The following is a 14,383-nucleotide window of genomic DNA, read 5'->3' on the forward strand; positions in this document are numbered from 1 at the left end:
AGAGCAGTGTAATTATCTGTTAGATAGTTTCACATAACTTCTGGGTAATATCATATTCAGGTTACCTAGGCCACTTGCCTGAAATGCCCATACAATATAATGATAAGTGTGTGCCATCTCATAGAACATGGACAATTAAACAATGTGTGAACTAGAAGGTGGATCTCAAGGCATGCTGAACTGCAATGGGTGAAATCTAACTGCTGGTTCTAATGACAGTTGAAGTGTTGATTATTAATTAAATAAGTTTATAAATTTTATTAAATTTTTTAAAGTTTATAAAATTTGTATACAGGTATACCTCGCATAGCAGTTTCGAACAGCGTGGGTTTCGCTATAGCGTGGTTTACAAATTGAAAAAAAATTAACTGCGTTATGCACCAATACATTTGATATGTATGTATGTATTATAATGCCAGCACGTAGGCCAATGCGTTATGGATTCAAGGCCACGCTGACTGTTGCCACACAATTCCCATTACATACAGACTCTGCTAGCATTCATACATTAGTAAACAGTCTAGATTCCGAGCGGTGAAGTCGTTCACTGTGCATAAGCTGTACAAATATTTTTCGCTGTGTATTTTTATTAAGGATTATTTTTTAAAAACGTTAACACCTTTATACGCAAATATGAATGGAAAGAAAAATGTAATGACACTGAGAGTTCTAGATCCAAACATCAAATGAGGTATGAAAGTAAGGTAGGCTTTGCAAATGACATTCGATGTTATAAAGAGATGTATGCAGATAAAAAGAAGAAAAGAACTGTGCAAACTAAGCTGATTAGTTCTTTTTCAAAATAAAAATACAGTACATACTTTACTTATATTCTTTTGGTATGTACATACTGCAATAAAAATAATCTGTACTGTACTTACTAGTATTTTTCTTTTTTATCATTTTAATTTCTTTTTTTGCAAGAACTTCATGTGCATCAATTTATAGTAAACAAACACCTATATATTTCTGCAACTCAACCCATATAATCAAATTGTCAGAACACATTACATTAAAATACATACTAATAATACCTCGACCAGCGCGGTAAAAAAATAGCACAGTATTTTTTTGGCACTAATTAATCATGCTATGTGAGGTGTTCCTGTACTTAAATAACAATGGATTAATAATCCATTGTTATTTAAGTTATTTATTTAAATAATAAAAAATTATTTTTATTATTTAATTCTGTCCTTGGGAATACAGAATATTTCCAAGGACAGTATTAAATTTAAATTATATCTTTATTTTCCAAATTCGTTATATTGAGACCATTTTGTTTAGCTTTGAAGTCGGGAAAATGGTAACCTTTTATTAAATGACATTATTAATCATTATTAAACAACACCAGCTGAAAACCTATTCTTTCTGGGACATTTTCTTAGTCCAATCACCATGAGAATTAGTTCATTCCATCCTTTTTTACAGAGATATTTACTAGCCTGCTTCAGCAGGAGTCACCAATTAATGGACCACGGTCTGCATCCAGACCGCAAAAAAAAATTTTTGTGGACCGTGAGGTAAATGAACCTAAATCATTAATTTAAATATACAGTCAGACTTATGTTTAACAAACTTTATTTTAATTTCAAACATGCAGACCATGATAAGATTTTTTTTTTTCTAATATTGACCCCTATGAAAACTAATTGGTGACCCCTGGTCTAGTATATAAACCAAGTAAATAGAAACTGTTCATCTGTTCTTCCAAAATTAGCCTGAAAGGAATAGCCCGACATAAAAAAGAAAATCCGTGCTTCTCTTGCACCTTCATTTCACTTAAAGGAGAAATACTGAAAAGCTAAAACTTCTTTACAAACAGAAACACCACTGACTACTTTGTATGGAGGCTTGTAGCTTCCATGTATATTCTTGAGTCAACACACTAAAATGACATGTTTCATACAGGGTGATTATTCATTCCTTTTAACATAACATTATTGCATTCCTTTTAATATTATAAATCATGGATTTGCCTGGAAATAGAACCCTCAGTCCAATTCAATATTTTTAATTTCAATTCCAGTGTTAGATGGTTGTTCTCTTCATCTCCATGAGCGAACAGGGGCTGGAAAAGATACAAAATGCTTGAAAGCTATATTACTGGAGCAAAATGGATGTCGGAGCAACAAAACACCAAATTTTGGTGTTTTTTTGATTCACTGCACAACACTTGACAGTAGCCAACATTAGCTGAACCATTTACCACTCAGCTGCTATATGTTTAACCACATGAGGCTGAATTTTCTCACATAATAAATAAATAAATAAATAAATAAATTTTCTGTTTATACTCTGGGATGACCAAACGGTCAGAGGAGTTCACAAGATAGAGAGAATACAAGAAACAGCACCATATTCAGCAGTCATGGGCTTGAACCCTGGTCACTCAAGGCACGTGAACTTATGCACCTGCGCACCTGACCACTAGGCTATGGCGGCCTTAGATAATGAAGTTCCTGCTAGAAGTAAGAACAAAATCTCACATACCAAACTTGCATGGGGTTGAGGATTCTCCTTACCTTACTGTCAGAAATCATTGTTTGTTAATGATTCCTTAAAACTTGCTTTATGCACTATATATATTCCTAAAACTTGCTTTATGCACTATATATATTTCTAAAACTTGCTTTATGCACTATATATATTCCTAAAACTTGCTATATGCACTATATATATTCCTAAAACTGTGCTATACCTGAAAATATAAATCATGGCATGCAGGTATAATTTTTAAATCAGAGTATTTTAAAATTAGTCATAATAACCCATTTTAATCATAGCTACATTTTTTTTTTATTATTATTTGTTGTCTGGTACAATTAATACTTTATTCTGTGAAGCTTATCAACAAATTAAACATTACCTTATGCAATCTGTGCCATTTCCTTGATAACATATAACACTATCGTGTAACATGTAATTTAACCAGTTCACATGGTTGATTTAATCCTCAAAAAATACCATTTTCATTCAAAAATGCAATTAGGGAAAGTTATCCAAATAAGCTTTCTCAAATAATTAGTTTCTTTCTCATTAGTTAAATACATTTCCTTTACTTACTGTTATAGAAGTTTATATTGATTATTATTATACCAAGCTAGTATGTGATTATTCTTAACAGATCATTTATTTGATAAGGTTCTGCGACTTGATTCCTGTGACATTCCTCCAACTGATGGTGTATATATTTATGGATTATTTATTGATGGAGCCAAATGGGACAGAGAAAAGTAAGTAAGAAAAGAAAGAGCAACCTATACAGGTTGTTCAAAAAGTTTGGAACTATAAGAAATTGGTTAAAATTAATTCTCTATTCTTTTATTTTGATTGTACACATGTTTCAAAGTGGAAGGTGGATGTATAGAACAAAAAGTATATTAAATCTGTATATTAAATAGTCATCTTTTATGCTGTTAATTTTTTTATCTGATAAAATGATACATTTCAGAAATACTTACATGAAACAAAATAGTATTTTGTTCTAATAGGTTTAGTTGTGCAAAAAATTTATAACCATAAATGTTCCCATAGATGTTATTAAATAAAAAGAAAGTGCAATGAATCAGCTATATTTTGTATGCCTAAATAGTGTAAAGCTTAATAAAATAATTAGCATACATATTTTTTAATAATACCGAATGGTTATGAGTACTTAAAAAAGTATAAAATGTCTAGAAGCTATTTGACTAGTTATTTGTGAAAAGCACTTTGTTCCTGTTTCTTTTTCTTTTTTTTTTTACTTGCAAGGTTTAAATGGCATGAGAAAATGCCTGAAGTCGCATATCTACTATTTGTTTAAAAGACAGCTATTTTACTGACCAACCATGAAAAATTTTTTCACTTATTGCCTTCAGTTTCACAAGTTTTTCATATTTTAGTTCTTGCATATTTAGATTTTGGTTTGTCTATAGTAGGTGCTATATTTCAGGACTTGACCATGGTGGTTATACCCAGTGTTACCAATAATCCCACCATCACGAAGGAAAGCAATAAATTTTAAAAATTTCTCTTTTTGTCTGTTTGTTTCTTTTGTCTGTTTATAGTAGTTTGACTGCTGATTGAGAAGTTTTGAAGTCAGTTTTCTAGATCTTGTTGCATTGGTCAGTATCTGACAATTTCTAAATTCTGCCCTCTTCCACCACCTGTTCCCTGTATGCCAAACATATATAAAAAGCAAACCTCCCAGACAGTTAATTCAGTTGGAATTATAAGTATGCGTGAGTTAACATTTTTTTTATTTGGTATTAGTTAAACTTGTACTTTTCTTTAGTTTCTGGTGTCAATTGCAGTTGAACTTTAAAATTTCACATCAGTGCATTAATTCACCAAATAGCTTTTGAGTGTCTCTGTGTGGTGATTACACAATTAAATTTCACAACTGGCCTATAACACCCCACTTAAAAAAATGCATATGAACTTTATTTTGGCTCAGTATACTGCACTAATTGTGCTTTGCATCTTAGAGGCTGGTTAAAGCAAAGTACCACTACCACTGCCATTTGTGTTTCTATGGCATGGCGTGGAGTGAGCCAACCAGTTGTGCCAATGAAATTACTACTATTTTTTGTATTTTTGTGCTACTATAGGACAAAAAGGAAAAGTCAGAAAAAAAAAAAACTGAGTATCCAAACATCCCATCAGCCATTGGAATATTTAGTCATGGGTGACAAACTACCTAGTCCTACTCCATGAGAAACTTGTTCATTAGGAGAGGAAACTGGAGTCATCTACTACCTATCTAGGTCATAGATAACTCTAACCAACTGGTGCAATACTTCCATTCTGCTCATTGGAGACGCAAGGTGGTGAAACCCACATTTAGTCTCCAGAGCAAAGCTCTGGCAACCCCCATCTCTTCCATCGTGCAGTATGATTTATGTCTTTTGAAGTTATGGTGAGATTTAATCTTCTTTACATTTCTTAGGTGAAGCTCTAAAACAGTGTTTACAGGCCAACCACTAATTATTCCACCAGATTGAACCTATCAGTATCACTCCAAGAGGCATCCAAATCAGCTAGTGTATAATCTTGCTGCCTCTACTCTACCAGGCAGTGACTGGAGGGAGTCTGAGTAGTGTGTATGCAGGGAGGGGCATTTCAAAGCCATGTTATGTCAAAGAGCTGTGTAAATTCTTGCTGTGTGTACGTTATATCCGAAAATGAAAATTCATTATTTCATACAACATGCCCCCTTCTACTTTCTCCACTACCGAATACATCATGAATAGTCAAATTAATAGAACAAATTAACTGCAAAAAAAAAAAAAAAAAAAGACTTAAACCTCCCAAGAACACTAATTCATTAAACAAATATACATGGTTTCAGTTCCAATCTCAGTGATGTCCATTCTGCCTGCAGTCCTCCAAGCCCCATGTACTTTTTCTGAGAGAATCTCAATTATCAGTTTACACAACCACTGCTCATTCAGTTGTCCTAGGCGCCTCCGTAGCCAGGTGGGAAGAGCAGCAGTGCGTAGCACGCGCTCGCTTCTTGATTAGACCGGGGTTCGAGCCCGTCACCACCAAATACGGAGGATGCAAAAAGGTCAGGGAATGACCACCGCATATCCCGGAGCAATATGGCCTTAGTTGCTAATGCTCCTAAAAACCAAATAACTAACTAACTAACTCAGTTGTCCTAATTATTCGCTGTACGATTCCTTTCACTGCAAAGGTGATATTTGTGCATATGTCCACTCTTATATTTCATGTCAGACTCAGTAATTTGGAATCTCCTCTTTTCAATCTTCTCTGGCTTAAAATCTCTCTACCCCATTTTATCAAATTCATCTGCTGCCTCTGTCGTTCTCCCAACTCCACTAACCACTAAAGGAACTCTGACTTCCTTTCTTTGAAGTGGAACTGTGCACACAACCTTCTCAAGTCCAGTTCTCCTAACAGTGAGGCCGACCGGGCTAGCCGAGTGGGTAAAGCACCTAACCGGCAACCCAAAGGTCGCGGGTTCGATTCCCGCCTCGGGCTTGGATCAAAGTACTGCAAAAAAACCTTGGGAGGTGCAATATGGCCACAGAAGCCGATGCGCCAACAACTACCAAATCAATCAATCAATCAACCTAACAGTGAGATAAATTTTCTAGATTATTTCAATCTTTACAAGTCCAGCTGACTTCCATTTTCTAGTCACACAGACCCAGCTGTTGAGATGCTGAGGCTTTGTAATTACTAATGACTTTGCATAGATTATTAATTTACCTACCACAATACCAGACAACCCTAACCAAATGACAAACTCTCTTTTTCTCACAAACAATGCTTCCAAGTACACAATCATGATGAGTGGTCCTATAGGCAACTGAGATCACAACTTGGTGATGGCCTCTTGGCTGTTCTTAGCCTCCTGTTGTTTGGCACTACAAGAATGTGAAACGAGATGGTCCTGCCGGTATATTTCCACTTGTTATCAAAACCTGCGCTTACTCCTGTTCTATGTCACCTTTCTTATTCCACTGAAGTTTTTCTTTCCTCTTGGAAATTTGCTCATATCCAGCCAGTTCTTAAAAAGGGTGACAAACCAATCCCTCCCATCCAACGATCATCCCATTGCACTTACCTCCCCACCAGTGGGGCGTAGCAGGGTAGGGTCAGCAGCTACATTATACCCCCTTATGCCAAAATCAGGTATTGTGGCTCTTTTTAGCATTAGGAAATTCACTCCTTTTTGTACCTGCTGACAAAAAATCCTGGCGGCACCTTTTTTTGTGAATATACCTGCTTATAAAAAATCCTGGCTGTGCCACTGCTCCCCACTAACTCCTAAACTATCTCAAAACTTTCCATCTGATCAATGATCACCAACGTGGATTCCATCAGTGCTGATGGAATCCACTGGTGATATTTGGCTTGTGTTACTCATTTATGGACAAATTCAATGGGAAAGTTTGGTGAAACTTGAGCAGTTGTTCTTGATATTTCTTAAACTTTTGATCATGTTTGGCATAAAGGCCTTCTTAACAAGCTTCCAGATTGCTTATTTTTTTCCAATTTGGTATCCAGTTTTCTTTCTGACTGTAAGTCTCTCTCTCTCTCTCTATTAGTGATGGCCAATGGCTCTGTGTTCTAGTAACTTCTCTACTAATGTTAATGTTCTCCAAGGTTGGCAAGGGGATGGTATGGGTTGTTTAAGGATGCTCAAGGATTCTTGCTAGTGTATTATTACCTTCAGAAAGGCCAGACAATCATAAGGGCATATTATGTGGGCTTTGTGAGGCATTTATGTGAAAACATCAAAGACAAATGCTGAGGAAAATTCAGCAAAAGGAATCTTGTTCCAACAGTACAATGCACCTGTTCCCAATTGTCTTTGCCATGGCTGCATAGCACGAGTGCAGCTTTGAAATTTAGGACCATCTCCCATATTCACCAGATTTAGCACCATTGGACTTTTACCTATTTCCTAATTCGAAAAAATACTAGGAAAAATTGGGGCTCCAGTGGAGGGTTAGAGCACCAAAATGAGCCTGTTGGATTGCATTATGGTTGCTTCCTCGATGGATGACCTGGGATGTTATTGTTGTTCCAAGAATTGTACGTGGAGACTGATTGAGTATTTCCCTTTACTGTTAACTGCTGTACTGTTGGGACTATTCAGGTTTGAGGAAAATTTGACTTCATCTTGACCACAATTTTTCATTTTGAATCTTCATGGTGGACCTTCTTCTTTCAGTGTCATCTCTGAGTTCAGAGGTCAGCGATCACTTTTTTGTACTCATTTCTATATCTTCAGCCTGTCTGACAAGTTCTTTGAAACCCAGTTCCATCCATCTCTTGATGTTTTCCATCAGCCAACTCCTCTCTTCCCCTCCAGTGCTACCTGCAACAACTCATACTTCCTTCCTTCCTCTCATGATATGTCCAAGGTATTTTACCTTTTGTCTTTTTACAATGCTCATCATTTTTCAATTATGTCCTATAATTTGTAGCACTTGTTCATTTGTCATCCGCTTTGTCCAGGGGATCCTCAGCATTCTTTTATACACCCACATCTTGAAGGACTCCACACTGTTCGCCGCTGAAGCCCTGAGTGTCCAAGTTTCCACTCCATACAGAAGTAGTGGCCACACTTAGCATCTTACAAACTTCATGTGAGTTGCCATTGCAAGATTTTTTCTGAAACCAGTGCTTTCTATTTCACGAATCCACATCTTACATTCTCAATTCTGATCTTAATCTCTTCATCAGGGTCTAAATTTTCATTTAACCAGCAGCCGAGGTATTCGAGCCTTTTTACTCTTTCCATTTAAAACAAGATTTGAACCTTTGACTCCAGCCTTACTGATGATCATTAATTTTGTTTTTTGTATATTGATGTGCAAGCCCTGATCTTCACATGCTTTATTTACTCATTCTAACAATTCTTACAGTTCTTTGTTGTTGCCTGCTATTAATGCTGTGTCATAGCATAATGAATGTTATTTATTACGTGGCTATTTACTTTTATGCCTTTTTTCACAGCTTCCAAAGCTTCCCTTAAAATATATTCGGAGTATATGTTGAACAGTTGTGGTGAGAATATACAGCCTTGCCTGACCCCTCTATTGATCTTAGTCTCCTGCATCTCAGTGTCCCCCGTTCTGACTACTGCCCTGTTTCCAATAGAGATTCTTGATAATATGTATGTCTTTACCATCAAGTCCAATCTGTTGTAACATGTTGATGAGGCGATCATGTTATACACAGTCAAAAGCTTTTTAAAAATCAATGAAACGTATATACACATATTGTCCTAAGTCTCTGCATCTCTGTAGTAAGACTTGCATGCAGAAAAGTCTCTAGTTCCTAGGCCGTTGCGGAAGCCAAATTGTGTGCCACCAATCATGTATTTAGCAAACATGAGGTTTCAAATGGTGGACCTACAAGTGTCAATTTGATCCTTGGAGCTAATCACAATCTTATATTGTGTCTTTATAGTGTCAGATATCTTCATGGTATTTTACATTGTGATGAGAACAAACTGACCCTCTAAAAGGGAATCCAAAATAATCATACATCAACATTGTTCAGTCGTACAACATTGTAAATAGGTTATGGATTGCTGGTACTGCATAGTACAATAAATGAAATAAAAAAAAATTGAAAAAATACTTGGATGTCATCCATTTTCCCGCTGAAAGTGACATCAATCCTGTAGTGAATGCATTCCTGGAGATCCAAGAGAAAACTTTCTTTGCAGCTTGAATCAACACATTGCAGCATCAGTGAAAAAAGTGCATTGAATCCAAAAGGGACTATGTTGGAAAGTAACATGTTACCAGACCCCTTAAATCAACTCTCCACAACTTTTCAAATGCCTCTCTTACTATCAATCCACAGACCACAGAGTTACCAAAAGATGAACATTTTGAATGTTAAATCCTTTGGACTGAATTTAAGACAAGGAATCCTTCAAGGAAGTTTGTGAGCATTTTTGATTGAGAATTTATTACAAGTCTAGCAAAATCTCAGTAGAAATATACTCTAAAAATACAATTCCTCCATTCGAATTTAGACTTTTTCTCACATAACCTTGGACAAGAACAGAGATATTTGTGCCATCAATCAGGATATCGGTACCACAGAGAATCATTATCAAGGAAGGTGGATGCTCAGTATGGTGGTAGACCATTGCTGGATATTGATCAGAGAGCTCCTATTCATTACAAAAGAAAAGAAAATGAAAAAAATATATAGTTTTACACAATTATATTATATATGTATTTTTATATATACAATGCTTGGATAAGAAATTCCTGCATAAGATGTTTGCCCAATTTCAATTCTATATATTGTAATATTAAAAAGAATATGAGAAGTTTACCTCAATATCATATAGAACACTTCCATATGATGCTCTCCAGAAATTAAAATGAATAAAACATTACAGTAAAAAATAAATTGAAAACAATGAAAACACATATTCATTCCTGTGATCACAACATAAGGTCAAAAAGCATTGTCAGCTTCAGGAAGGAAAATCGTTTTGCAAAATTTACATTCAATTCTTTTAATTCATTTTTAATTGTGTTCAATTTATTTTTTCTGTAATGTAATAATTTCGATTTTTTAATTGTTTTCAATTTATTTTAATGTTATATTCATTTTAATTTCATAAAAAGTGAAAAGAGAGTATAATAAAAGTGTTCTACATACATTGAGGTAAACTTCTTTTATTCTTTTCAAATATTGAAATCAACATAGAATGCATTGAGCATCACTACTCTGGTTTATACTCTATATTGCAATGTATTATTTTCCTGAATAAGAAGTTTCACGGGTAAAAAGCTTTCCAGCATAAAAAGTATATGATAAAGAATACATAGTGTACTATTATAATGCTGTTTTCCCACTTAATGTTTTTTAAATATAGAAATTCTTTATTTTCATATTAAAAAATATTAAACAAACATTTTGATATAATGGAAGTGACATATTGCGGTTGTTTTCATCGAGCAGATATCTGCTGCAAATGTTCCAGTTAATGGCACTTGTTGGGAGAGAAGGGTATCGAAATTGCTGATAGGCTTGGAGTGGACTTCTTTCCTTCCAATGGGCAGTTTGATAGATTTCAGAAGAAAATGGTTTAGTTTATAGAGTAATTTGAGGAGAACCTTCTAGTGTGAATATGGTACAAGTTAGGTCATTTAGATCTGTCTGCCTGGTGATATTACAAACATCACCCAGGCAGATCTCAGCAGCCTTATTTTGTAATTGCCCTCTCCATTCCTATTTGTTGGAGACTTTAATGGGAATATTCTGTGGGATAGTGCAGAAATTAATGAACAAGTGGAGAAAAAGGAAACTACATGTTTTGATCAAACAATATAGAAAGTGTGATATTTTTAACGTTGACAAATTAGGACTCTTTTTTAACTTATAAAGTCCTGTCCTATGAAAGGACAGAATTTCCATGGTAGTAAACTGAGTAAGGAGGGAATTAGTGCTAGTGGGGGCTAATATGGATGGCTCAGAGACAACTACCATTTCTTGCGATAGGAAAACCCAAGAAACCATGCTATTTCAATAATGCGAAAACACTTCCACGTAAATATAGGAACAATAAAATAGCATGGATGACCTGTGCTCTTTTTGATGAGTATTTAAGAGCTCTAGATTCAAAGATGACAGTAAAGAATAGAAAAATTATTTTCTTTGTCGATAACTGCCCTGCTCTTCCAAAAAACAATGAGCACTTAAACAAAGTCTGTGTGAAGCTCTTCCCTGGGGATTCTACGTCAGTTATGCAACCAGTGGATCAAAGAGTGATCAATGTTTTAAAGATGCATTTTTGTAAGTACCTTGTACATAAACTGCTTACCCTTATTCTACCATCCATAAAGTCAGGAACAGGGATGGCCCAGTACATGGAGGAGTTTCAATCCTTACGGGCAATCATACAACTTTCACATGTTCAATTGAACACTAACTTAGAAGCAATAACAATTCATCTATCAGTGGAGTCCTTCCTCACAATCTGTTCTATATATTTGCCTCCTGGGGCAAACATCACCCAGGCAGATCTCAATAGCCTTATTTTGCAATTGCCCTCTCCACTCCTAGTTGTTGGAGACTTTAATGGGCATAATATCCTGTGGGATAGTGCAGAAATTAATGAATGAGATCATATTGTTTAACACCACAGGGCCCAATCTGGTATGGGCTTGGCACACCCAGGATCCTGAGCTGGATATCATCATTCTACTCTTTCTTGGTGACTCCTTTCTACTTCTCTCTCTCTCTCTCTCTCTCTCTCTCTCTCTCTCTCTCTCTCTCTCTCTCTCTCTCTCTCTCTCTCTCTCAGGGTAACTCGGAATTTTTTTTTTTTTTTTTTTGGCTGGTGCAGTATAAACCTCAGACTTCCTTGCACGATATGCCTAATAATAATAATATGCTAGACAGGAATGACCTTACCTTATTAAATGTGGGAATCACCTAGTTCTACATGTCTACCCATACATTCTCTGCTATCTCCATTTGCTTCCCTTCCCTACTTCCTCAGCTTTCCTGGGAGGTGGAACAGAATCCTGATAGAAGTGATTACTTTTCTGTAATATCAGTTCACTGCATCATTCATTTGATGGTGCAGTGAAGCACGTCACAGAATGTATTATCCATGCAGTGCCAATTGCAATTCCAAAACAGTAAAGAAAGGCACAAAATCTGACGGCACCTCCATAGCCAGGTGGGAAGGAGCAACAGTGCGCTGCACACGCTTCTTGATTAGACCGGAGTTCAAGCCCGTCACCACCAAATACGGAGGATGCGGAAAGGTCAGGGAATGACCACCGCATATCCCGGAGCAATATGGCCTTAGTTGCTAATGCTCCTAAAAACCAAAAAACAAACAAACAAAATCTGGCATCGGATATTTTACAGCCTTTAAAAGAGTTTGTGCTAAAGTGGAATTTATACATCGTCAGAGCCAAAAAGCATGCTTGGTCCAGTTTACATCCTCAATTAACCAGATAACTAGTGCCAAAGCAATCTGCAATAAAATTTGGAATATGAAGGGTAAATATGTTTTACTTCTCTCATCTCTGTTAAAGCACAGTATGAACAAGGTCATCCATGTGATGAATATTTACCCAGTCCATAGCAGCAACTTGACTTTAATGCCACACTACCCCAACCATACAGCAGTCTTAAGTGCAACAGTATCAAAAGCTCTCCTGAAGTCCAAGTAAAAAGGTAAAGTGCAGCCATTATCAACCCACTGCAGGATGGAAGTAAGTACCTTAATCTGCCACGCTGGTCCAGTTGGCAGATCGACCGTATTCAGCAGTCAGGGGCTTGAACCCCAGTCTACTCAAAGAGCGTGTGCTACTGCACTCCCACTCCTGACCACTCGGCTACGAAGTCCAAGTATATGATATCAAAATTATTTTTTGTATCCAGTTCCTTTGTGACCACATATAGTATCCAATTAAATTGGTCAAACAAGATTTTCCCTTAACAAACCAATGTCTGAAGTATAATTGTGGCCTTGTCTAGATAATCCTGAATTACTTCTTTAACCAGCAACTCCATTATTTTCCGTGGAACAGAAGTTAAACTAACAGGTCTGTAATTACTCATGTCATCCTTTGATTCTGATTCTTGGCATAAGGGCAATCACCCTTGCATTCCCAAAGCCAAGAAAATCTCCAAAATTCCAACCTTATTAATTTATATAATTTTATTTATAGTGTTATTATTCTTTATGTTACAACTGTTTTATATATTATTTTATAATACATTTATTTTTTGTACTATTTATATCTTTTGACTTGGCACACTTAGCCTTAGATGCTGATGTGCCATAAAACCTCTAAACAACCAACCAACTGCCAGATTTAATGATCGAGATAATGTGCTCAGATAGGAAATGCTCTCTGAGCAACTTACCTACCCAGACACAGCCATAGGAATGAAACATTTTACAAGGTTCATTGCTGCACAGCACCTTCTACCACTGTTAAAGTCCATGAATGTAGGAACACCACCGCCACTCCAAATGCTGTTTAACATTGGTCATATGATACTGATGCACAGCTGCCTACCACCGAATACAAGGGTATATAGCTAGTTACAGATGTTTGATGCTAATGGATACTTCTATCACTTAATAGACTTGCTAACATATCACCTACATTCTTCCATCCTTGAATGACATATGCACAGTGGATTTTGGGCAGTTCAGAAGTCAAAGTTGCGCAGAGAGAAAGGTTAGTAATTTGGTATCAAACCACCAACCCACAATGAAAGTCTACAAGTTCCAATCCACAACCTAAGCTGGCTTCTAATGTACTGCTACTGCTCAGATAGACACATGAGATATATATTGGTATGTCTGAGTGATATGCATGCTTGAATAACTTCTGGCAGGGTATACAATATTCGTTGAGGAGTGAATGAATACTAAGGTAATATAACTCTCCACCGTATAAGGCAATTGTGAAACTGCATATACGTATGAGAGCTAATTCCTAAGAAAACAAGAAAAAAAACACAAAAAAAAAAAAAAAAAAAAAAACATTAAGCCTCTTCAAAAAAAGTCCAAAGATAGGCAAATGTACCTGCTGAAATTGGCAAAATGGTTCCCACAACTTTAAAAAAAAAAAATTCTGGTTTTATCCTTGTAATTTGATATCAGCATTAGTAGATGCATATGATGCAAGAATATGGGATACACTTAAATAGAAAGGGTGCAAGAATATTTGCTGATACTATCGAGGCAGTGTTAGGTGGGTCGGAAAATTGCTAGCTTGGGGAGATACAAGGTCTAATAGATTAACAGTAGCCACTGGCAGAAGTGAAAGTGATTCTTGCACTGCTTTAATTGGAATCAGCAGCAGCAGCCTGGAAAACAAGATGCAGGGTATTTCAGAGACTGCTGGGAGTCATT

General features: G+C 36.1%; 1 protein-coding gene across 1 annotated transcript in view; it reads left to right on the top strand.

Annotated features, from left to right (window-relative positions):
• Positions 1-14,383, top strand: part of LOC150086891 (dynein axonemal heavy chain 7-like) — a 1,233,418-nt gene that overhangs the window by 1,203,576 nt on the left and 15,459 nt on the right. Inside the window, exon 61 of the mRNA XM_090372313.1 lies at positions 3,145-3,236. Within this exon, the coding sequence (XP_090228439.1) occupies positions 3,145-3,236 (92 nt within the window). The remainder of the gene's footprint in view (positions 1-3,144; positions 3,237-14,383) is intronic.

This window comes from Mastigoproctus giganteus, chromosome 4 (genome assembly GCF_048544385.1).
Source record: "Mastigoproctus giganteus isolate SK-2022 chromosome 4, ASM4854438v1, whole genome shotgun sequence".
Lineage (NCBI taxonomy): Eukaryota > Metazoa > Arthropoda > Arachnida > Uropygi > Thelyphonidae > Mastigoproctus > Mastigoproctus giganteus.